Raw genomic sequence first — 27,354 nt, forward strand, 5'->3', positions numbered from 1 at the left:
CATTTTATGTAGTGCCCTCTACCCTTAAACTTTAATTGGATGGAGGACCGGGGTTCATCGAGGTTTCTCGATGGGATATCACTTTCCTTCCTCTTGTACTTTTGTCTACTTATAAGCTTAATTAGACGGTGTACGCACTAACTGCAGCAAGTTATCACAAAGCTTCAATCAACTCACAAGATAAGTAAACTTTATTACATTTATTTATGTACAAATTGAAATATTAAATAATTGTTTTAAGTATATATAACAAACAAACAAAATAAATAAAGACAAATTTAAAGGTTAACCTGTTGTGTATTCCTTCCTTCTGAATAGCCCCTTTAAACTACCTTCTCAGAAATTCACAGGGTAGATGTCAGGATAACTCACAGAAGATGCATGAACATTACACTAAATTAACTCAATCATAAGAAGTAACAAACCCCAAGTAAACAATGTGCAAAGATTCAGTGTTACACATATACTTATCAATTTCAGGAACATAAACAAAAGCATCAATAACCCAAAATTCTGGGAAAATAGAATACACAATATTATGATTGTCAGACAACACATGCATGGGCCCACACACACCAGTCACAAACCCTAATCTGTTGCACCTCCGTGAAGTTGGCACCCCATAAAAAGAAATAATCACCAAAACTATGGCATTCGTTTGTGCTGATTTGTGCCGCAAAAACGAACGTTTGTGCTGGTTTGGTGTTTGAGATATTAAACATTATTTTTTTGACCGTGTCAAAACATTATTAAACATTATTTTTTTGACCGTGCCATCACTTTCCACCCCACATCGCCCAAGTCGCTCAAAACCGGCTTAGTTCGTTTGTGCTCGATTTGTGCCCATTTGTGCCGTTAAAACAAACACTGTATCTGTTTTCCTTCCTGAGATATAACCAAAATATTTTTGGGAACTGTGACTTTTTATGGGGTGCCAACTTCACGGAGGTACCTGTTGCAGGCCTGTAACGTTGCTGGCCTTTAAACGTAACGTGGTGGCCTTTAAAACAACAAATGGCCTCTTCACTCTTACGAGCTGAAATAACCAACAGACAGATCACCTGAATGCCTTCCAAGGTGGTTGAACCGCGAACTTAACATAAAGCGGTAGATATTCCTGTAGTCTCACGGCCTCCTCTCCCAAAAAGCAACACAATACTGTATCACCATGGCATCGAGATTCCACACCGCGTCCGATATAGAGTCACAACTGCTCCCATTCCTCTCCGTCACGAAAATTAAATAAACTAAACGCACTGTTGGAAAACCGTCAGATAGAATTCTCTTTTCAGCTTAGTCCCGATAATTAGCGTAGCGACGGGCTGCGCTGTACAGCAGACTCAAAAGAACAAAACGTAAACGTTTACTCTTGTACAGGGTATAAACATCAATCCACTAAATAAAAAGTATTAATAACACTTCTTTCACCAAATACAGACAGTCTGACCCACTTTGCCAGTGGGTATTTAATCTATATCCGACTTAAACTCGCTGGAGCAAAAAAAAAACACCTCTCCCTCCATCGGCAGTTCTCAACTCTCCCTTTGTCCAATCAGAATTCACCATCTACACGCGGGGTGGGAATAAGTGGAAAATGGCCAATCACAAATAACTGAACAAGCTTGCTAGTTTTGAGCCAATGCATTACTAACAAACCTTGTACCTGCAGTATCTCTTAAAGGGGAAGTGCACAATTATTTAAACCGTACACACAGACACAGTTACGATATTATTTGTACCACAAAAAATAATAAATGACCAAGTACATGAAAAAAACCCCAGAACTTATACTTAATATAACCCTAGCTGGGCTACATATAAATAGATTTTATAGAAAATATGTTGAACAACCACCTGCGACAGACAGGCCAGTTTAGCAGGCACCCTTTCCATTTACCTCAGCGCGTTAAACATTTCGCTCATTTGGGTGCAAGGTTTACTGTTTAATACATTTTGCATTGAGTTTCAAGAGTTCTAATTTAAGATTCACTTTAAAATATTGCCTTTTCTTAAAAAAATAATTAAATTTAATAATTGCAGTATGGGGGGGCACGGTGGCTTAGTGGTTAGCATGTTTGCCTCACACCTCCAGGGTTGGGGGTTCGATTCCCGCCTCCGCCTTGTGTGTGTGGAGTTTGCATGTTCTCCCCTTGCCTCGGGGGTTTCCTCCGGGTACTCCGGTTTCCTCCCCCGGTCCAAAGACATGCATGGTAGGTTGATTGGCATCTCTGGAAAATTGTCCGTAGTGTGTGATTGCGTGAGTGAATGAGAGTGTGTGTGTGCCCTGCAATGGGTTGGCACTCTGTCCAGGGTGTATCCTGCCTTGATGCCCGATGACGCCCCGTGACCCGAGGTAGTTCGGATAAGCGGTAGAAAATGAATGAATGAATGAATTGCAGTATACATGGTTTAGATTGTTAAAAGTGGTTTAAACATGGTTTAAACTGTTAAAAGTACTGTTTGCTACTGCATTAATACTTTTTTTAAGGTTTCTTGTGTTTTCTATTTTCATCCAGTAATGGGCATTTTTGTATTTCTTTGCCACAAACAAATAAATCTTAATAACTAAGCGAGTTGTATACATTCTTTAGTTTTAAAGGTAGAAAAGAACACAGATATCGGAATCGGATCGGAAGAGAAAAAGTGGTATCAGTGCATCCCTAGTTCCAATAGTATTAGTGCATGAAAAAAAATTCACAAATCAATGCAAAAGCATAATAACATAGCCACTTGTATTGCATAAAAATTCTAAAATATATTTTTATTTTAGAATACAGTTATACAATGTAAGGATCCCTTTGAGGGGCACGGAAGAAGAGAACAGAGATGGGAGATAGAGATCAAAACGATTCACAATCGTGAATTTATTAAAGTTCCAAGTGCTCAGTGGGGAAAAGAAGACAATTAAAACAGTTTTTACTTAGTAGTTCTATTTAGGGTAGATGAAGTACAAGATCCCAGTGTTGTAGAGGCAATAAGTCCAGCCAGCAGCAGTGGGGAATAAGGTCGGATTTTGTGTGAAGAAAAAAGCAGGGGAAGATTGCATTTGTTTCATCAATATCATTCTCAACCTTACCTCCATGTAGCTGGCAAGGCTGGCTCTCTGCTCTGGATTACTGATGGAGGATGAGTGTCTTTTTCGGGACTCTGTGGTGCCGAATGATCTTGGTTTATTTAGCCCTGCATTTAGGTCTGGTTTTTATCCTCGCCACAGCCACTGCCATTTCTGACAATGTAGGTCCAGATGGAACCTACAAGCACCTGCTCAGCAGGTAGGTGAATTTATTAATTATTATTAATGCACATCATGTCATGCATCCAAATGTTCAAATTCAAATGAAAATCCAAATCCAAATTTTCATGCAGGAATACCTGCACACAAGGACCTGTCTTTGAGCCAGCATGTGACTTTCAATTACTGCTGACAATTTTTGCTTTAGCTCAACACTGATCTTAAACATAAGCCAGAGATTAGCTAAAATTCTGTCTTAGTCACTCTCCTACCCTGGGGTTCTACACTTAACACTCCCCAAACTGTTGCTAAAATATGCTGTAACTACTGTGCTATGCAGTATAAGGAGCTTGCTTGTGTTTTTTTGAGTTTCTTGCTTAAACCAGTTTTGTTTTCTTTGTGTTTGTTTTGTTTTCTTTGCGTCTGTTGCTTAAACCACTGAGTTGAATCGCTGTGTTATTAGCTGCTGAAAAATTTTTTTATCAAATGGACTAAACTGCAAACGTTAAAACTAGGAGCGAGTACAGCATTATCTGTATCTGTATTCGTATCTGTTAACCATATGAATTATCTGTATCTGTATCTGTACTCGGAGTGGGCGGGGCTTTAACCGGTAATAATTAATTTGTAATATTTATAACACTAGCTTACTACCTTTATGTTTTTATGAAATACAGCAAAAACATGTCAGACACTCAGTGTCTGGTTACTGGTTAGAGACAGCTGAAGGTTTAAAAAAGAAAAAAAATCTCTGACAGGCAGAGACGCAATGCGAGTCGCATTCTACCAAGCAAGCACCACGTCTGAACGAACCCACGTTTACCAGAACTCTACTGGTTAGTAAGTACGTATTATTAACATTACAACATGAAGTAAAAAGCTGAAGAAACCCTAAACGTTAACGGAAAAGACCCGCGAACCCGAGTGACTGAGGGAGAGACAGAGAGCTGTTCTGTGTGTGACTATGAGTGAGCAGAGCGAGACACAGCAACACAATACATCTGTATGTGTGTAGGAGAGGGGCGCTGTGACTAGCCTATAACAGAACGCTGACACAATCAGCTACCCAATGATGATTTTCATTCAATCCGAGCACATATATTGACTTGTATTACTCGTATAATACTCGTCCTTGGCAGAAGTGCTTTATCCGTACCGGATACTCGTTTCAGCCGAGTATCCGGCTCATCTCTAGTTAAAACACACTTTAACAATCAATTTCTCTCATCTAAAACATTCAACATTTTTTTCTCTCTTCAATTGGCATGCAATTTTTATTTTTTTGCTCGCATTGTGGAAATATAGTCACCAGGGTTATACAAGACTATACTTTTCACTGTGCAAACAGATTGAAGTGGGTATCCATATGCAGTGGATTACAGTGAGTTTCTCAGTTCATTCACAAATACGTTGTGCGTTTGGTGGTGGTACCCTCTAGTGGTTCATGGTGTAAAAATGACATAAACCTTTATGTTTCAACCGTCATATATATATATATTTTTTATAATTTTAGAACTTTAGAACTTGGAACTTCTAAGTTAAGTATTTAATAGCTAAATATTTAATAGCTGAAAATGTAAGTATTAAGCTAAATACATTATAGTTATACTGTATTACACAGTAAAGACAGGCTTACCACCAATCTGGCACCCAATGTAAAAATGGCCTAAAACAAACAACATGCAATAACTGGTATTTTAGGCTTCTACAGGTTTCTGGAACTAAATAAAATAAAATGTATATTGAAAATCTACATTTTAATGGCCCCATTTTAATTGTAGACGTGTTGCTTTTTTTTGGCTTATTTGCTAGCTGACAGCTCTTGTGTTGACTTGGAATCATTAGATTGTTATCTGGCAAGAATTCAATACTTGAAATCTTTGACAGTGTTAATCATTATCTCTTTTAACATTAATTTCCTTGTACAAAAGCCTACTAGTGCTCTCTTCTGTTAACATTTGTTGGATCTCTGAACTCAGGGCTGGATTCTAAAAACACTATAAACCTTTTAAACCTATAAACTTTGCCAGCAGCAATGTGTGCTAGTGGCAATGAAGTGTTATTGTTACTATTGGGACACTTTATTGCACTTTTAACATCATCACATATAATTGAAAGAATCTGAGTTAAAATTCTGACCCCTGGAACTCCAGGGAAATTTTGCAATAAGGCTACATGTATACAGGTGTACCTGGTCGAGATGGCTTAAATACATCCTACAAACATTATAAAAACTGAATCTCTCTTATAAAAACATGTCAGATATAAAGCACCATTAAGACCAACATACTGTGCTATGAGAAATTATACAGTTAATTACACAGAAACCTTTTTCTAAGACACTCTTTATGTCAACATTATAAATAGGCTCATAATAAAATAAAACATGTAATTTAAATAGAAACAATGGCAAGTTTTATAAACTATATTTGGCAGTGTATGGTTCTCACTAATATATCTGCTGCTGCATTTACCCTTATAAATAGGTTGCTTTCAGTTAGGCCAATTCAGCTGAGTGATGTACTACCTAAACACAGGCCACATGCCCGTAAGCGGTCAGAGAGATATCCCATTTTCTCAGCAAGACAATGATCGGACTCCATTCACAGGCAAAAGAATAAAGATGCCTGTCATTCAAGTAAGCCTAGAACATGGAATCTCTGATTTGCCTGTTGTTTGCACAACACATCCTAGCTGATTCATGTGCGCACACACAAGAGTGATGGGGTGGCTAGAATTCTCAATAAATCTAGATTAAAAATGAATAACTACGAGTTCATTAGCAAGGCAATGCACCATAGTGTGAAAGTGAAGAGCGATGTGTTCAGTGCCACCTGGATGTTGAGAACACTTATGGTGTCAAAGGGGTGTCAACATGATTTCAATTCAAATGCTTGCGCTTGAACCTAAACCCTATGAAGAAAAAAATGTTTGCAGGTCAATGGGAACATAAACATGGACATAACATGACTACATGGTATCACACATAATATATAATCTTTTTTTTTTAAGATTTAAAGTATGTACTTACTGGCGTACAGTGACTTAGCTCTTTGGACAACCAGGGGAGGTTCTACAACCTGGGTGTCAGAACAGAGCAGATTCTTAAAGCATGTTGTCTTTGCACTTTAATGGATGCTGGGTGAAATAGTTTCTGGATAAAGGCTTAAAGAGTACATTGTGCAGAGTGGGTGTGATAAGTGGTTAATGGTAAGTGCTGGTCCATTGTAGGCTTTTTTTTTTCATGCCGATGTAGACTACTTTAGGGAGCCAGTGGAGGAAACGCATAAATAAGGTGATGTGGGAGAACTTGAACTTGACTGTGGGAAATTGAAAACAAGTCTTGCAGCTACATTGTCAGTAGCAAGGATTGAATGGCACTACAATACAAACACATACTACTAAGCAATTATTACAATCACTATATTGTTTGGTACAACTGTATTCTGAGTTATAGCAATCCTCCAGGCCTCATCAGTTACACCCTAGGCAGTTTTTCCCTTTTTCTGTGATGAAATAGAGTAGTTTGTTGACAGATGCCTACAGTCTAATAGTAAAATACATCAATGCTTGTCCTTCTAGAGGCAGAATTATGTGAATCTTAAATATGGGGTCTAAGATAGTTAATGTTTTATTCAACAAATATATTATATCCCCTCAGTCCATATTTCAGTTTGAATACTTTGCAGTTCTATATATAAAGGTGTTTTCTCATCTCAAGCTGTTGCAGAAAAGAGTGCCGTGCAATGGTCTGTGTATGTGTGAAATAAAGTCCACATGTCTGCTGGTGAGAATATGTCTAGAGTTAAAAGGCTTTTTTCATTAAAGTCTAAGCCTAAATCACTTGAGAAGAAAACATTCCTTTGTTTCTAATATCTCACGTTTCGTGTTAAACAATGCCTTGTGATTATGGACATGGTTGTGGTCTCTGCAACACTGAAATATATTCCTTTAATTGACTGTTCCTAACTGCGTATTTAAACAAAAAGATTTATTAAAAACAAAATGAGAAATTCATAATCTTGGTCTACACTAATCCCTTTGCCAGTCATCTGACTGGAATGTCACAATGGCTAATAATAATAATAATGATAATAATAATAATAATAATAATAATAATAATAATAATAATAATAATAATAATAATAATAATAATAATGCACGGTGGCTTAGTGGTTAGCACGTTTGCCTCACACCTCCAGGGTTGGGGGTTCGATTCCCGCCTCCGCCTTGTGTGTGTGGAGTTTGCATGTTCTCCCCGTGCCTCGGGGGTTTCCTCCGGGTACTCCGGTTTCCTCCCCAATCCAAAGACATGCATGGTAGGTTGATTGGCATCTCTGGAAAAATGTCCGTAGTGTGTGATTGCGTGAGTGAATGAGAGTGTGTGTGTGCCCTGCGATGGGTTGGCACTCCGTCCAGGGTGTATCCTGCCTTGATGCTCGATGACGCCTGAGATAGGCACAGGCTCCCCGTGACCCGAGGTAGTTCGGATAAGTGGTAGAAAATGAATGAATGAATGAATGAATGAATGAATACATGTGTTCCCCTTAAAGTGGAAATTAATTGTATATTTATTGTATCTTCGTTAAATTCATTAATTGGGTAAATATATTTGTAATTGTACAATACATGTTTTTGCATAAACGAAACCAAAGATTTAAAATAAAAAAGTAATAATTTAAATTTCTCTTTGTTATATGTGTAGTCGTATATGTGTATATATGTATGTGTAAAGGCGTGTGCATGAAGCGCGCGCGTGTGTAGTGGTGGATGCGCATCAGCTGCGCGTGCTCATTTATCACTCCCGCCTCCTCCAGCTCACGCGCTCAGCACCAGTTCAGGCTTAGAACGAGAGGATGATGGCGGAAGACAAGCATCCTATTTGAGTCCACGTTTTTTTTAACGTATTTTAAATCAAAACGTTAAAACTCGAGCTATTCGGTCGATTTGAATCCTAAAGGCAATGGGCAACGAAGCCAGCCTCGAAGGCGGGGAAGGGGGCTCGGTGCTTGGTGTGGTGGGCGCTCCAGGATCCGTTTCAGCATCAACGGTCTCTGGACAGCATATCAAGCCTGTGAATGGCGCTGCGGCCGGTGGTGGAGCTGCAATGGGAACTGGGGCGGCGATGAACAGGTAAAGTGGAAAACATGGATTACCGATGTTTTCGCCCGTTATAAATATTGTTAAGACTAGCAGATCGGAAAAGAAAATCTTCGCAAATTTGTGTATGATTCTACCGTTGATTATAAAGGCCTATCCATGGCCGGAAGCAAGCGTCAGGTACACTAGCGTCAGGTTCTTGTGTAGGTTTAGGTTTATCGAAGTGGCACGTCCTTGTCTTCCGCTCTATCCAGTGATTTACGCTCGCGCAACGCCCTCAGTCGTCGTTGTGTGTGTGTGTGTGTGTGTGTGTGTGCGTGCACGTGAGTATTCTTTGCATATCGTTTGTATACTTTCAACACCCTATGGTATACGGAATGTTGATGTATACAGTTTTTCATAACGGTTATTTTCATTGTAAGAGACGTAAAAACGATTTTAGGTTAAAAGTTTTTGTATGTGACAAATGCGTGGAAAGATTTCCGCAGGAGGATACAGTTGATGCTGACGCGCTATTTGTAGTGTGCGTGCGTGTTTGTGTGTGAGTGAGTGAGAGAGTGAGAGAGAGTGAGAGAGAGAGAGAGAGAGAGAGAGAGAGAGAGAGAGAATGAAAAACGCTTGCTATGACGCCGTGCGTAGCATCAACGTTATTCTTCTGGGCATCTTTATTCTTTATTTAGTCACAACCGTACATCCTACTGATGAATCTAATAGGAATATACGGATCGGAAATTATCATCTTAAAAGACTGCTTTATTAAAGGAAACAACACCGAAAAAATATACACGTAAACGAGCAAGGTTTCTTGCAGCATGATCGCTCGCGCTCCTCCTCTTTCTGTTTGCGAGCCCGCGCGTCATCCGCCCACCCTTCCATTCAGGTGCGATTTGAACATTTGTTTCAACACCTGGTTTGTTCCGGTAATGAGAACACGTCACGGCGTGCTGCGCATGGATGGGTTCAAAAGTTGAATTTAAAATCTAAAATAAATATAGGCTTCTGTACACTGCACACTACACCAGTATGTAATGCTGTATCATGCAAAGAAACCATAATATTACAAAATTTGCTTTACTTGTATAATGTGTGTGCATATATATATATATATATATATATATATATATATATATATATATATATATATATATATATATATATATATAAAATACAAATTAGTGATATAGATTATGTCTACATTAATAGAATAATTATGAACATTAATAAATATAAAACATTTTACTCTCACCCATGACAATGTTGGCAACAATGTTGGCAACAACCACTGTTAATAATAAAAAATAAATAAAATAATAAAACCATTATTGTCAAGGATAAAATGTAATATAATTGTTAATCTTTCTAATTCAGGGATAATGGGACAGCGTGAGGATGAGCGAGAGAGAAAAGTGTAGACTGTGTATAAACATTAGATTGATAGAGAAATGCCTGGTTCAATACTGACATAAGCAGAATTAAGCGACAGTTATTATTTCCTACAAAATGTATTTGATTAATTCAGCTACCACAAATGGGCTTGGCATTTGATAATGATGCACTCCCCTTAACTAATATATCATGTGGCCTGCAGCGTCACAAATCAAGTGAGCCATGAAAAGAAGCAGAGCTTTTTTTTCCCTTCCTGAATAGTATTCACTAGATGTTTCAGTGCCTTTCCTCAGCAAATGCTGAAATCTCTTTGGCTTCTTTGAGCATATTAATGTCTATCAGCAAGGAAAATGCACCCATTGTGGGTTTTTAAGTGTAGCCATGTAATGCTGACCTTCTTACAGCAGAAAGTCTAGATTTGAAAAGGGAAGCATGTGATGCCACATAAAAAAGCTGAGGTTCTTTAAATGTGACTAATGATAGCATTTGTATTATTACTGGTTAAACTGATTGTACTAAATAAGCAGTATAATGTTCACAGTAATATTCTTTTTTTTTCCTTTTTTAGTCATTTGCTAAGTCACTCCCACTAGCTAGCTATCATCTACCATTTGGCAGCATGTTATTATGTGATGCATGTTAGTCTATAATGGAAAGTTACACATGGAATTACTGCCATTATAACTCTTTAAGGTTTACATTACACAATCTTGCATTTGCTTTAACATAGACTATATCATCAGTACCTTACTCAGTATGTACTTTGTTAGTGATCTAATTTTTAAAAGCATTTTATATATATATATATATATTTACTCATCGGCCACTTTATTAGGTACACCTTACTAGTACCGGTGTGGTCTTCTGCTGCTGTAGCCCATCTGCCTCAAGGTTCGACGTATTGTACATTCAGAGATGCTCTTCTGCATACCTCGGTTGTAACGAGTGGTTATTTGAGTTACTGTTGCCTTTCTATCAGCTCAAACCAGTCTGGCCATTCTCCTCTGACCTCTGGCATAAACAAGGCATTTGTGCCCACAGAACTGCCGCTCACTGGATATTTTCTCTTTTTCAGACCATTCTCTGTAAACCCTAGAGATGGTTGTGCATGAAAATCCCAGTAGATCAGCAGTTTCTGAAATACTCAGACCAGCCCGTCTGGCACCAACAACCATGCCACATTCAAAGTCACTTAAAGTCACAGGGTCGCCATAAAAACATGAGGATTGTTGGGCTTCCTGAGAAAGCGGAAGGCAGTGAATCTCTGACTACATTTTTACAGGCTATGTTGCCGGTTTGGCTTCAGGTTCCCGCAGACTCCCCTGTCATCGAGATCGAGATAGAACCCCCTTCCATCTCAGTCCACACCAAACGTACCACTGAGGAGTGTTATTGTGCGGTTTTTACGCTTCCCAGAAAGAGATGTAGTTTTGAGAGCTGCTAGGAAAACACAGGTAAAACATAGTGGTGCCCCATTACTCTTTTCCCCGGACTTATCGGCAGAGGTTGTGCGAAAGTGGCAAGCGTTTGGAGGGGTGTGCAAAAGAATAGTGGATCGAGGGGTATTCTGAGGCATTGCATACCCAGCTAGACTTCGCTGTTTACACAATGGAAAAATAATTTTATTTGATAATGTGGAAGCAGCTACTAATTTTCTGGACGCAGCCAAGTGATCTTTTCCGTCCTGTTTTTCTGTGGACCATAAAAGTGTTTCCGTTTTTTCCGACTTCGGGGGCGTATCATGTTTCTTCCTACTGAGCTCAAACACAAATGTATGGCTTTTTCAAGATGATGCAGAGCCACATGGCAGAACTCTGTTTGTAAGGATGAAATTCAGTTCTATATTTTATGACTGTTATGCCAGACCTGCACTAAAGTTGTTGTTTTTTTTCCTTATTCAATTGCCATTCAATTCTACATCCACAATTTTCCCCTTCTTTTTCTTTTTTAGGTTGAAACTAATTAACATTTATCCTCATTAATGTTGCTAGAGCGGACTTGATTTATTTCTAGTTTAAATTGAGTTCAGGGGGGTTTCTCTGTCTGTTGTTTTCCTTGGTGATCAATTGAGCTGTTGGTGAATCGTGTTTGTGATGAGTTTTTGTTTGAGCCCCATCGTTAGGGGATGCGGCAGAGAGGGGGAGGGTTGTTGGGGTTTTTGTCTATGTTTAGGATAGCCGATCGTATTACAGAGTTATGTTGTCTCAATCTTACTTCTGTCAGCCCACAGCATTCAATTACTTTAAACAGCACTGATATACAGTATGTCTGAATAGACTAGGATAGTCACATGGAATGTAAAGGGCATGGGTAATGTGGTTAAAAGAAAGAAAAATGTAACATTCTTGAAGAGAGAAAAGGTAACTATTTTAACTCCTGTAAAAGGTGTACTTTTACAGGAGACGCATTTGTCAGATATAGAACATTTAAAGCTCAAATGAGACTGGATTGGCCAGGTGTATTTCAGTTAATTCTCATCAAATAAACACGGTGTGGCTATTTTGATACTGTGCCTCATATTACCCGATAAGTTTAATCAACGTAGACTTCAAAATTGTGGCCAAAGCCTTAGTTCATCGCCTGGAGAGAATCCTACCTAAGGTCATTAAACCAGACCAAACTGGATTTAATAAATCCCGCTGTGGTTCAGACAATATACGTCGCCTGTTGAACATAATACACCATTTGACTGAGAAAGCATTTGACAGGGTTGAGTGGAGGTTTCAATTTCAAGGGTTGTACAAATTAAATTTGGGCGCTAACTACATCAGACTAGTGAGACTTCTTTACTATAGCCCATCAGCTGTGGTTAACACTAACGGTTTACTATCAAGTGGATTTTTGATCCAAAGAGGCTGCTGATAAGGCTGTCCCCTGTCACCACTCTTGTTCGCCTTGTACTTCGAACCCCTGGCAGAAAGTATTCGCATGCATAGTGTCATCCGAGGGGTGATGGCTGGTGAAATGGAACACCGTCTATCTTTATATGCGGATGATGTCCTCCTTTACTTAAAGCAACCACAATTATCCATACCCGGTTTGTTGGAGACGATCAATCAATTTAGTCAATTTACTGGATATAAAGTAAATTTAGGGAAATCCCAAGCCATGTTTTTAAATACCCCACAAACTGTTAAACCACATTGTCCCTTTCACATTACTGACTCTGGATTTCTCTATTTTTTGCATACATATAACCTCTGATTTAAAGGATTTATTTTCTAAGAGCTACTCACCCTTAATGGCAAGACTCAAACAAGACATGAATAGGTGGACATAATTCCCAATATCTTTCTTTGGAAGAATTAATACAAATTAAAAATGAATGTGCTTCCCCATTTACTTAATTTTGATGTATTTTTAAAATACCCTGTTATTTGAATCAGAACTTTTTTGAACACTGCTATTGGTAAGTTTATATGGAGTAATAATAAAAAACTAGGATTAAACTTGCTTCCCTTCTCAAGCCAAGGGGGTGTGGGGGTGGCTCAGTGCCCAACATGCAGCTCTATTATTGGGCTGCTCAGATTAAACAAATGCTTAGATGGTTTCTAAATGATACAGAATCCTTGTGGGTCAGTATGGAATCCTTTGCCTGTGCTCCAAGAATGCTAACAACTTTAGAGAGGTCCCCCCAGTAGCTGAAAACCTTTTGTTATTTAACACCATTTTGGCTTGGGAAGATTCCAGAAAGTATCTCGGTGTCCCCAGGAATCTGACTATGCAATCCCCAGTCACTTTGCATCCTGATTTTCCTGCCTCATTATCCTGGGGACAGGGCCTTCAGACCTGGGCAGAAAAAGGTATATCTAATTTAGGCAGCTTATTTTCAGGCAAGATATTTAAATCTTTGAAATGATCAGAATGGTTTACCAAATTCCTAAAACTGATTTTTTCAAATTTATTCAACTACGCCTTTTTATTCAGTCTGAAATGAGACGGGGGAAAATTCGTTGGGAACTCTCTGATATTGAATATGGTCTTCTTCTGCCGCGGGCGTTAAAGGGTCAGATTTCTTATCTGTATTCTTGGTTATCAGAAATCTCCTCACTATTAAATCCTTGAAGAAAGATTTGGGAAAAGGATATTGGCCAACCATTAACTGATCACGAATGGCTCTCTATATGTGAGGAGGTTATTCATAAATCAACATCGTGCATGAGCAAAACTTTAAATTCATATACAGGACATATCTTACCCCAGTACGCCTCCATAAAATGTAGCCAAATGTATCTAAGCTGTGTTTTAAATGTAAATCTGAAATAGGAACATTGTTCTTATTCTGGGACTGTAAGACCATTCAACTATTTTGGCATGAGGTACATGATATGGTTCAGAAGATGCTGGCCAGAGAATTCACTATGTCTCCTACTATATATTTACTTAACTGCAAAACATCATTTGAGTTCTCTACTGCTTCACACCCTTTGTTAAATTTCATTACGTTTTTGGCAAAGAAATGTATACTTATTCTTTTGTCATCACCACAGGTAACTTTGGAGATGTGTTTGTCACAAGTAGCTAATTTTCTCCCTTTGGAAAAACTTACACATGACTTGCAGAACAAATCTGAATTATTCTGGCAGACATAGGCCCCTTTGTGGGATTTACTTGAACAAGTGAGACCCCAACCCTGACCTGTTTATGATTTGCCCTTTGCCTTACCACAGTCACTCATATTAAAAATGCATTGTTGTTATATAGTTATTAATATGTTTGAATGCATGCTGTGTGTGCTGACTGATTGTTGTTTTGTTTAAGTTTTAATAAGAAATCAATAAAACTATAAAAAAAAAAAAAAAAAAAAAAATGCATTCATTAGCATTAACATTCTGTCCCACTTTGTCCCAATGGTAATTTTCTACATTTCTAGTAATTCATACTTTGGACCAATTTACTATATGATTATTAAGACATTTATCAGGCTTGCATGCATATGTATGAATTATACTGTAGGTGAAAGTCTAGACTTGCTTGCTGAAAACTGATGTTTTCTAAAATGTTTTCAGCAGGACACACACAGGACTCTTCATTTTATGTGCACCAGTATTATTTGTGAAAGGTAGAGCTTTAGAATTACTACATATCTCCCACTAAACAGAATGGGGAATTTGCAAAATTGTGTTTGACAGAAGGTAAGGGATTTCATTAAAGTTTAATTGTGCAGTGTACTTAACACAATTTTAGTCAACATAGATGTTTTTTTTCTGCTAGGTAGCATATGTTTAAAGACTGCTGAGTCAGTCTCCTGAGTTGTGCCATACCTTGTGGGTGTGTGTTGTATTTCTGACATTGTACACGTTAGTGAAATTTTTTCCTCCAGTCAACCTGGCAGTTATAAAGAATTTGTGTTAAATGTTTTTTGCTCGATAAAACTGCTGCTAAAGCAGTGACTATGCTAGAGCAAGATTGTCATTGGCTTGGTTGAGTCTTCCTCAAGCTACTCCCACAACAGATCAATAGGTTTCAGATCCAGAGACTGTGCTGGCCACTCCATTACAGTCAGAATTCTGTCTGACTGCTTAATCTTCAAATATTGCTGACACGTTTTGGAGGTGTGTTTTGGGTCATTATCCTGTGGTAGGTTGAAATTGGCCCCAATCAAGTGCTGTCCTCAGGCTACTGTTCAGTTTATGCCTAACATATCCTCTGACGTGCCATTGTAATGAGATAATCAATCCCACAGGTTGACAGGTAACAAGTGAGATTGAATCCCAATAATGTCACAGTCATCCAGGACTGGAGGGCCCAGAGTAACGTACTGGCCATGCTCATAATGCATACTTTATCTCCTGAATCAGTGACAGTGACAGTAGCCAGTCATGGACATCTGTGACTTCACACATGCTTAGGTGTTCAGATGCTTTCCAATGCTTTTCACTGAATGTGTTATGCTGAACCCTGACAACTGACGATGAGGTTGGCTGATTTACATGTTTCTGTGATAGCCTTCACCCTCCTTGGTTGGTAGCTGTTGTTTGAAGATGAAGACTGCTAATTGGCCAGAATAAAAGCAACAATTAATTAAATCAATTGGAAAAAAAATTAAGTAAATAAAAAAATAAATAAATTAGCATTAGTAGCTGATTAGTCACTTCAGGCATCATTACCACTGAGTGTTCTACCATTTAGGTGTTCTACCATGTTCAAGACTGGATGAAGCCATGACCAAATTATATTACAGATGGCATGCAAAAAACAAACACAAAGTGTTATCTTAACACATGTGCACTTGAATGAGTAAGATAAAGCAGGGATATAAATAACCATGAAATTATTTCACTCCTTTCATTCAGTGACAATAATGATCAATATTTTATATTGGGGTCATAATAATATTACACCTAAGGCTATTCAGTAATGACATAGGAAATTATAAACATTGTTAGGTTTTCAAAGCATACAAGTGAACCACTTGTCACTGTCACTCAACTGTGGAAGACTTGTCATTATATTGCCACTGACACACACACAAACACACACACACGCACACACGCACGCGCACACACACACACACACAAACACACACACACACACTCACACACACACACACACACACAGTTATATAATGTGAGGTTAAACGTTACTTTATTGTGACCTGGATGTATTTGGTTATCAAGACTGGTACATTAATAATTTTATGTTAATGAACACTGAACCAATATGCAAGTAAAATTGGACTTTGAATGTATATGTTTGTTTAATGGTTTACAGTAAGAATTTATTGCAAGCAAATTCCATATGCACTTTAAGAACTCAAAAAATGAGGTGAAAATGAGGGAGAACCACTAACATATGTAAAGCATAATTGGTAGGATAATTGAATTTTGTTCAGAACTGTAGTTCAGAAAAGTCTAGTAGATGGCTTACAGTTTTTTCAGTTGCTAATAAGTGTTATGAGAGCCATGAGGGCTCCCTCTGCTGGCCTGCAGAGGATTTGCTGCACGTTATCATCAGGACTCTAATTCCCACTATCCATTGCACCACCAACTCAGTACACCTGTTTCCTGTTTGTAATCACCTGGTCTATTTAAGCTCACTCAGAACTCTCTTACGATGCGAAGTATTGTTAGCCTGTCTGCATACCGAGCGTATTTCTCTGTTCTGTTTATTGCCTCGTTTTGACCTTGCCTGTTTTTCGTGTTTGTGATTGTTTGCTACCTGCCCTGACCTACGCCCGGATTATTCACTACTGCTTTTGGATTTCCTTTGTTGTTGCTGTTTGCCTGATGTTTTGACCCTTGCCTGTTTTTGGATTTTGCAAATAAACCTGCATTTGGATCTAACCGGTTTCACGTTTATGACAGAATACTTCGCCCGACAAGATCCAGCGGTTTATTTCATCCACCCTGGTTTCATCACTGCATCAGCCATAAACCAACAACCAAATGCAGCATTCCCAGTAAGTCTTCCGGCACCGTTTTCGACCACTCATCTAGGATTCAGCAGTGATATTTCCCCGTTTCGATTGGTGTGTTCCCGTAACCGGACATGTACCGATACAGCGGCATACAAATCCAAGTGTTGCCCCCCTCCTCTGAGGAAGAATGGTGGGACAGGTTGGATGACTTGATGTCCCTCCGCCAACAAGGACGAGCGGTGCGTTGTTTTGCCCAATTCTGGATATGTGCGGCTGGTTTGAACCTCAGCGACGAAGAATTACAGTAAAGTTGTACTTAAATGGCTGTCTGGATGAACCTTTGTCTCAAGCAGAGACACAAAGCTTACAAATTTTGGACTTTTGGGGGTTTGTGAGTAATTTAGAAAGCCGAAGCCGATGGAACTTATGGGAAACCCTGGATGGAAAAACCATTGACAGCATGGCCATCACTAGGCTGGTCTCTGCTCCTAAAACAGCCACTGTCACGCCTGCCCCTACTCCCAAAATGAAACATGCCTGTCTCAGATCATAAAATAGCCGCTCCTATGCCTGAACCCTTGTCTAGGTGGGCTATCAGAAGAAAACTCTTCGCAAGCAAGACTGCCGTGTCTGCACCTACCCCTAAAATGGCTACCGTCTTACCTGCACCTGTTTTCAAGAGGGCTACTACTGTATCTGCACCAGCGGTTGAAAGAGCCACTGTCCTGACAACACCTGTCCCTCAGAGGGCCGTTACCATCCCCGCACCTGTTGTCAAGATTGCTGCCATTCCTGCATCCCAACCACTTCCCGAAATGGCTGCCTCACCTATCTCTCCTGCTCCTGCAAAGCCACAACTACTAGTGTCTAGTCTACTGGATCCCCAGATAACGTCTGCACGAGTGACTAAGAGTCAAAATCTAGTTTTGTCAAGTTTAGTGATCCCCAGAGGTATGTTCTCTCAGTCCCATGCCTCCTGTACTTGCTATGGCACCGCGGCATGCTTGCTGCCCTTCTGTTTCACCGGGCAGTTCCCAAATCCGCAACTCTGAACCATCTGCCTCTCCCGAGCCACCTGAATCATCTTCCACCAGACCCCCTGACCCGTATGAATCACCCGAACCTGCTGAGGCACCCGAACCTGCTGAGGCACCTGAACCTGCTGAAGCAAATGAATCACCCGAACCTGCTGAGGCACCTGAAGCACCCGAACCTGCTGAGGCACCTGAAGCACCCGAACCTGCTGAAGCACCCGAACCTGCTGAAGCACCCGAACCTGCTGGAGTAAATGAATCACCTGAACCTGCTGGAGCACCTGAACCGACCGAACCATTTGAACCGTCTGAAGCACCTGAACCTGCTGAAGCACCTGAACCTGCTGGAGTAAATGAATCACCTGAACCTGCTGGAGTAAATGAAGCACCTGAACCTGCTGGAGCAAATGAAGCACCTGAACCGGCTGAATCACCTGAACCTGCTGGAGTAAATGAATCACCTGAACCTGCTGGAGTAAATGAATCACCTGAACCTGCTGGAGTAAATGAATCACCTGAACCTGCTGGAGTAAATGAATCACCTGAACCTGCTGGAGCACCTGAACCGTCTGAAGCACCTGAACCTGCTGGAGCAAATGAAGCACCTGAACTGGCTGAATCACCTGAACCTGCTGGAGTAAATGAATCACCTGAACCTGCTGGAATAAATGAAGCACCTGAACCTGCTGGAGCAAATGAAGCACCTGAACCTGCTGGAGTAAATGAATCACCTGAACCGGCTGAATCACCTGAACCTGCTGGAGTAAATGAATCACCTGAACCTGCTGGAGCACCTGAACTGACCGAACCATTTGAACCATCTGAAGCGCCTGAACCTGCTGAAGCACCTGAACCTGCTGAAGCACCTGAACCTGCTGGAGTAAATGAATCACCTGAACCTGCTGGAGCAAATGAATCACATGAACCTGCTGGAGCACCTGAACAGACCGAACCATTTGAACCGTCTGAAGCACCTGAATCTGCTGGAGTAAATGAATCACCTGAACCTGCTGGAGCAAATGAATCACCTGAACCTGCTGGAGCAAATGAATCACCTGAACCTGCTGGAGCAAATGAATCACCTGAACCTGCTGGAGTAAATGAATCACCTGAACCGGCTGGAGCAAATGAATCACCTGAACCTGCTGGAGCTAATGAACCTGCTGGAGCACCTGAACCAACCGAACCATTTGAACCGTCTGAAGCACCTGAATCTGCTGAAGCACCTGAACCTGCTGGAGTAAATGAATCACCTGAACCTGCTGGAGTAAATGAATCACCTGAACCGGCTGGAGCTAATGAATCAACTGGAGCACCTGAATCAACCATATCATCTATGTCCGCATCATCTTTGAGTCATGCAGGGTCCACCTTCTTCTGCTTCACAGGAAATCCCACACTCTCATGAACCAGAGTCCCCCGAACACTTAGTCACTTAGTCGAACCTGGGTCACTAACCATGCACGACTTCCAAGGTCTCAATGTCTCATCAAAAACAGTCGACCCTGAACTATTTGCTTCATCTAAGATGGCCAACTATGAACTCTCTGCCTGGCCCAAGATGGTCATTTCTGGGTTCCCTGAGCTCTCTGCCTGGCCTGAACCAACCAATTTGCCTGTGTTACCTGTCCTGTGTTTTGTTTCATTGGCTTTGCCAGCCCCTCTACCTCCTGTCCCTGTTTACAGGCTCGGAACACCTCCAGCACTGCCTTGGATTGCGATGCTGACCAGTTTGCTGAGTTACTCTGTGCCACCACCCTGGCCTCCAGTCCTGCTCTGGTCGCTGGCTCTGCCTGCGGCACCACTCTGGCCTCCAGTCCTGCTCTGGTCGCTGGCTCTGCCTGCGGCACCACTCTGGCCTCCAGTCCTGCTCTGGTCGCTGGCTCTGCCTGCGGCACCACCCTGGCCTCCAGTCCTGCTCTGGTCGCTGGCTCTGCCTGCGGCACCACCCTGGCCTCCAGTCCTGCTCTGGTCGCTGGCTCTGCCTGCGGCACCACCCTGGCCTCCAGTCCTGCTCTGGTCGCTGGCTCTGCCTGCGGCACCACCCTGGCCTCCAGTCCTGCTCTGGTCGCTGGCTCTGCCTGCGGCACCACCCTGGCCTCCAGTCCTGCTCTGGTCTCTGGCGCCGCATGCTGTACTGCCCTGGCCTTCAGCTCTGCCGGCTCTGCCCTGCCCTCTACCGCCTGGCCCGCCTTCCTGCCCCCTGTTCCGCCTCCACACCACCATCCGCCGGATCTACGTTGGAGTGTCTGGAATCCACTCCTGGGGGGGGGCTCTGTTATGAGAGCCATGAGGGCTATGAGAGCACGTTATCATCAGGACTCTAATTCCCACTATCCATTGCACCACCAACTCAGTACACCTGTTTCCTGTTTGTAATCACCTGGTCTATTTAAGCTCACTCAGAACTCTCTTACGACGCGAAGTATTGTTAGCCTGTCTGCATACCGAGCGTATTTCTCTGTTCTGTTTATTGCCTCATTTTGACCCTGCCTGTTTTTCGTGTTTGTGATTGTTTGCTACCTGCCCTGACCTACGCCTGGATTATTCACTACTGCTTTTGGATTTCCTTTGTTGCTGTTTGCCTGGTGTTTTGACCCTTGCCTGTTTTTGGATTTTGCAAATAAACCTACATTTGGATCTAACCGGTTTCACGTTTATGACAATAAGAATTGTTCAATACCGAAACCACATTTTCAAAACTCTTCACACAGTCTGCATTACCAACATGAATGTGTGCCAAACAGTTAATCTCACGTACAAAACTCACTCAGACCAACATACACTGGCAAAATTTCTCATTCAGAAAACACACATTTCATTCACAACACACTGACCTAAAAAACACTAACAACAGGAAGCATTACATAATTGATGAACTTTTCTTTTTAAAGTTTCAATGATTTTCCACATAAATCAGTTCTTCATATAGAATACTGTAACACAATTTCACTTTATTGAAAGCATTTGTAACACAAATTAATCAAAATTTCATTTTTCTATATGAGTATAGTACTTGAAAAGTATAACCAAAAGGTGAGAAAATAGGGAATAAACTCCAGGGCTACAATGATAATAAATAAAAAAAAGAATAAATAAAATACATTCTACACATTACTGTAACATGTGTAGTTGTTCATTATAGTAAATTACACTGATGGTTCTAGTCTGCTCTCTCTCTAGCATTTGGTTCTCATCAACATCACCTTCCACCTCCACGCAGATAAAAACTCCTCTATGGGGTTTAAAAAAGGGGAGTATGGAGGCAGGTATAACACTGACATCCTGGGATGTGCCGCAAACCACTCTGTGACTGCAGCAGAGTGGTGGAATGCCACATTATCCCACACAACAATGAAGGAAGGGGAGTTTGATGCCCTTTGGCTTCTCTCCTCTGCTAGCACAAGTCGAACATGTAGGTCATTTAGAAACAAAATGAGCCTTTCTGTATTGTAGGGGCCAATGAGTGGTTTGTGTAACAGTAAACCTTCATTGGACATTGCTGCACACATTGTTATGTTAGCTCCCCTGTGGCCTTGACCTCCACAGTCACTCTCTGTCCCATTACATTTCGTGTGTTTTTGCCAGGTTGAATCCAGTTTCATCCACAAAGATAAAAGTATGTGGAGTTCGTCTGGCTTCCATCTCCATTACCCTCTAAATTGCAGACAGTTTCACAGTAATTGACATTATGTATCAATGTGTATGTACCCCGTTTGGTTACTGAACAGATAAGGATGCAGCAACTGTACACTGTACCGTTGCTTCATCCTTATTTTATGTTTCTCTAGGACCCTGGCAATTGTTGTTGTGCTAACCATATTCACATTTTAAAAAGTGCCATTGTCTACCAGAACTCTCTACCAAATTTCCCACAGTTTTATTGCATTGTTGACAATTACCATATTTACCACAATGGCAATTTCTTGTGTGTGTGTTTTCTGAATGAGAATTGTTGCAGTGTTATGTTGGTCTGAGTGAGTTTTGTAGTGAGTTTTTGTATGCATGCTGGTAATGCAGACTGTGTGAAGAGTTTTGAAAACGTGGTTTCAGTATTGAACAATGCTTGTTAGCAACTGAAAAAACTGCAATAAATTAATTTATTACTAGTTCTGCTAATTAATTAATACTTACATTTATATAATCATAATACATAGTAATAAATTAAGTTTAATTCTTAATAAAATTAATAATAAAAATGTCTGTGCAATTAATTAACAATTAATATCATTCTTTTGACGAATCATAATATAGATACCATGACATCCTGAAGACTTTAATTCTGAAAGGGAGTTTTAAGGTGTGGAAAGAATAGAAATACAGACTGTTAGAACCTATCAAAAATCTATTCTTATTTTCTAAGTTACAGGCAAATGTTACAGGCAATTGTTTCCTCCAAAAATCAGAAAAGTATAGATAATATTATAAAAGATTTTCAGTAAGATTTTTCTCTAAAAAAAACTTTAAAAATGGTCTAATGACTGGCAGCAGTGGTTGCCATACAAAAAAAAATTACAGGTACTTCCCAGATTATTACAATCAAACAACTTCAATAAACTGACACCACTAAAACATCTACAGACAAACACTGTTTTTTTACAGGTATCTCCCAGATTATTACGATCAAACACTTTGAATAACGTTGTCAGAACTCAGAGCCCTTCTCCGAGTGGACTCATCACAGGGTGAACCAGGGTCTTTGCCAGATGTTCACTATACTATTAAACAATTTACTGAACTAACTAAAGCAATTAAAAAATAAAACAATAAAGGAACTCTGAAGATCTTAATGAGAAGGAGCAAACCTCTTTATTGCAGTCAATCAGCCAAGAAATTTCATTGAGCTCAAGGAAAATACTAACAACCTAATGCAGTCACCTTGCACGCATAAAATCCCCTGAAAAATCCCCTCCATTTATACATCCTCTTTTAATTTACATACTTTCAGGCATTTTCCCATCATTTCTCAGTGTTATACTTAAAACCTATTAATTTGCATAGCTTATCAGAATAACCCTTAAGTCCCAGAATTGTCTCATATGCCTCTTCTATGACCTAATTTCCTGCTTAATTCTGCAGCATGGTAAAAATTATATAGCCAGCAAAACCAACACAATGACCATCCCTATAAGCATTAATCCTGCCATCCAGTGTCCTGAAAACAGCAATTTGTACCACGATGGGTCTGGGGTACCAGAGTTACGGACCATCTGGTCACGGCCAGCTTTCATGCAGATTACCAGATTGGTCAATGTGCCTAGGGGTCCATTGTGTTGTGGAACAACCATGAAACAGCCAGAACCTATAATTTTTTTAATCAATTTTGGACAGCAATGAATGTTGTGGCATGTAGCTGTTCTGATGGTAATCCTAAAGCTGTGATTGTGTGATTAATAAAATAGTGCTGATTGTACCACATGTCCATCCATCCATCCATCCATCTTCTGCCACTTATCTGGGGCCGGGTCACGGGGGCAGCAGTCTAAGCAGAGACGCCCAGACTTCCCTCTCCCCAGACACTTCCTCCAGCCCTTCCGGGGGAATACTGAGGCATTCCCAGGCCAGCCGAGAGACATAGTCCCTCCAGCATGTCCTAAGTCTTCCCCGGGGCCTCCTCCCAGTTGGACATGCCCAGAACACCTCCCCAGGGAGGCATCCAGGAGGCATCTGATACAGATGCCTGAGCCACCTCAGCTGACTCCTCTCGATGTGGAGGAGCAGCAGCTCTAGGAGGAAGTGCCCATCCACCCTACGGAGGAAACTAATTTTGGCCGCCTGTATCCGGGATTTTGTCCTTTCGGTCATGACCCAAAGCTCATAACCATAGGTGAGGGTAGGAACGTAGATTGACTGTTAAATAGAGAGTTTCGCCTTTCAGCTCAGCTCTTTCTTTACCACAACAGACCGGTATATCGACCGCATCACTGCATAGGATACACCGATCCGAGCCTGTCGATCTCCCACTCCATCCTTCCCTCACTCGTGAACAAGACCCCAAGATACTTAAACTCCTCCACTTGATCCAGGAGCTCTCCACCAACCTGAAGGTGACAAGCTACCATTTTCCGGCTGAGAACCATGGCCTCGGACTTGGAGGTGCTGATTCTCATCCCCGCCGCTTCACACTTGGCTGCAAACTGTCCCAATGCACATTGAAGGTCCTGATTTGATGAAGCCAACAGGACAACATCATCTGCAAAAAGCAAAGACGAAATCCTGTGGTCCCCAAACCGGACTCCCTCCGGCCCACGACTGCGCCTAGAAATCCTGTCCATATAAATAATGAACAGGACCGGTGAGAAAGGGCAGCCTTGCCGGAGTCGACAATGCCGGCAATGCGAACCGAACTCCTGTTCCGGTCATATAGGGACCGGACAGCCCTTAGCAGAGGGCCCCGGACCCCATTCTCCCAGAGCACCCCCCACAGGTCGCCACGAGGGACACAGTCGAATGCCTTCTCCAGATCCACAAAACACATGTGGACTGGTTGGGCAAACTCCCATGTACCCTCCAGCAACCTGGCAAGGGTATAGAGATGGTCCAGTGTTCCATGACCGGGACAAAAACCGCATTGTTCCTCCGGAATCCGAGGTTCGACTATCGGCCGAATTCTCTTCTCCAGTACCCTGGCATAAACTTTTCGGGGGAGGCTGAGGAGTGTGATCCCTGTAGATGGAACACACCCTCTGGTCCCCCTTCTTAAACAGAGGGACCACCACCCCAGTCTGCCAGTCCAGAGGCACTGTCCCCAGCTGCCACGCAATGTTGCAGAGGTGTGTCAACCAAGACAGCCCCACAACATCCAGAGACTTGAGGTACTCAGGGCGGATCTCATCCACCTCCGGTGCCTTCCCACCAAGGAGCTTCTCAACTACCTCAATGACCTCAGCTTGGGGGATCGACGGGTCCACAATTGAGCCCTTGGCCTCTTCTTCCTCAGTGGAAGACATGTACCACATGTAATTAATTCAATTCAATTCAAATTTATTTGTATAGCCCTTTTTACAATTGAGATCGTCTCAAAGACACTTTACAGAACATAAACATAGAACAAAATGTTAGAGTAGAGAGTCAAAAGTCAAGAAGCTTTTATTGTCATTTCAACCATATATAGCTGTTGTAATACACAGTGACATGATACAATGTTTCTCCAGGCCCATAAGCTAAGGACTTAGTAAGTAGTCCTAGCCACATAAAGTGCAACTGTGCAAACTGGTGCAAACAGTGCAGGACAAGACAGACAAGACAGACAAGACAGTGCATGACAAAAGACAGTGCAAACAAAAAAAATTACAAGACAATACACAAAAGACAATACACAAAGAAATAAAATAAACAGTGCCAACCAGTGTAAATACTGTATGTTTAACAATATTGTGTGTGCAGAAATACTGGAATGAACACAGTATTATAGCAGCAGTTACCTGAAATATTGTAGAGGATTGTGCAACACAGCAAAATGTGAGACAACGTGCAAATATCAAAAAAACAGTGAGCAAAAACAGCATGTAAACAGTTTGATGGATGTACAGTATATTGGAAGTGTGTGTATTTGGTGTAGGTCTGTGCAGTCCATTACAGTTGATGTGCGTGTGTGTGTTGTGCTCAGTACACATCAGTTCAGCTATTAAGGAGTCTTATGGCTTGTGGAAAGTAACTGTTACACAGTCTGGTCATAAGAGCCCGAATGCTTCCGTACCTTTTTTCCAAATGTCAGGAGGGTGAAGAGTGTGTGTGTGAGGGGTGTGTGGGGCATCCACAGTGCTGTTGGCTTTGCGGATGCAGCATGTAGTGTAAATGTCTATGATAGAGGGAAGAGAGACTCCGATGATGTCCTCACTATTCGCTGCAGGGTCTTGTGATCTGAGATGGTGCAGTTCCCAAACCAGACAGTGATGCAGCTGCTCAGAATGCTCGCAATGGTCCCTCTGTAAAAAGTAGTCAAGATGGGGGAGGGAGATGTGCCTTTCTCAGCCTTCCTAAGAAGTAGAGATGCTGCTGGCCTCTCTTGGTGATGGAACTGGTGTTGAGTAACTAGGTGAAGTTCTCCGTTAGATGAACATCAAGAAATTTGGTGCTGGTTTTGGCTCTTCACCAGGCAGTTAGCTGTTGCACTTCCTCTCTGTATGCTGACTCATCGTTCTTGCCGATGAGCATTGGCAAACTTGATAATATGGTTCGATCTGTGCATTGCTGCACAGTTGTGAGTCAAGCAGAGTGAAAAGCAGTGGACTGAGCATGCAGCCCTGAGGGGCTCCAGTGCTCAGTGAGGTGGTGTTGGAAATGATGTTCCTGATCCGGACTGACTGAGGACTCCCAGTCAGGAAGTACAGGTTCCGGTTGCAGAGGCAGGTATTCAGTCCTAGCTGGCTCAGCTTCCCAATCAGGTGCTGAGCAATGATTGTATTGAATGCTGAACAAAAGTCTATGAACAGCATTTGCATGTACATGTCTTTATTATCTAGGTGGCTGAGGGCTCAATGAAGGGGCGTGGCAATGGCATCGTCCATGGAGCAGTTTGGACGATACGCAAACTGTAGGGGGTCCAGTAATGGTGGTAACTGGGTCTTGATGTGCCTCATGACAAGCTTCTCGAAGCACTTCATGGGTGTGAGTAGACACTGTAGACTTCTTTGGGACAGAGACAATGGTGGTTTTCTTAGGACATGTTGGAACAACAGAGCTGCTCAGAGAAATGTTGAAGATGTTAGTGAAGACATTCGCTAGCTGTTCTGCACATTCCCTGAGTAAGCTGGCAGGAGTGTTGTCTGGTCTAGCAGCCTTCTGTGGGTTAACACTGCTTAGGGTTCTCACGTTGTCCGTGGATAGACAGGGTACCTGGTCATCAGGGGGGAAAAAAAGCTATTTTTCAGTCTGTTTGTTCTGGCTCTGTGACAACAGTAGCATCTACCCGATGGGAGAAGTGTAAACAGTCCATGGTTGGGGTGAGAGGGATCTTTGATGATGCCCCTCGCCTTTTGCAAACAGCGTTTTTTGAAAATGTCCTCCAAGGTGGGTAGTTTAATACCGATGAATCGTTGGGCGGTTTTCACCACCCTTTGAAGGGCTTTACGGTCTGAAGCTGTGCAGCTGCTGTACCACACTGAGATGCAGCTTGTGAGGATACTCTCAATGGTACAGCAGTAAAAGTTCTCCAGTATCCTGTAGCACAGACGAGACTTTTTAAGTCTCCTCAGAAAATATAGGCCCTGTTGTGCCTTTTTGATCAGGAGTTCAGAGAC

General features: G+C 41.4%; 1 protein-coding gene across 1 annotated transcript in view; it reads left to right on the top strand.

The window, feature by feature from the left end:
- Positions 1–8,131: 8,131 nt before the first annotated feature.
- The window catches only part of bsna (bassoon presynaptic cytomatrix protein a), a 118,161-nt gene continuing 98,938 nt past the window's right edge, over positions 8,132–27,354 (top strand). Inside the window, exon 1 of the mRNA XM_060882083.1 lies at positions 8,132–8,365. Coding sequence (XP_060738066.1) covers positions 8,196–8,365 — 170 coding nt within the window. The 5' untranslated portion in view covers positions 8,132–8,195. The remainder of the gene's footprint in view (positions 8,366–27,354) is intronic.

The sequence above is a fragment of the Tachysurus vachellii genome, chromosome 11 (genome assembly GCF_030014155.1).
Source record: "Tachysurus vachellii isolate PV-2020 chromosome 11, HZAU_Pvac_v1, whole genome shotgun sequence".
NCBI classification, from domain to species: domain Eukaryota; kingdom Metazoa; phylum Chordata; class Actinopteri; order Siluriformes; family Bagridae; genus Tachysurus; species Tachysurus vachellii.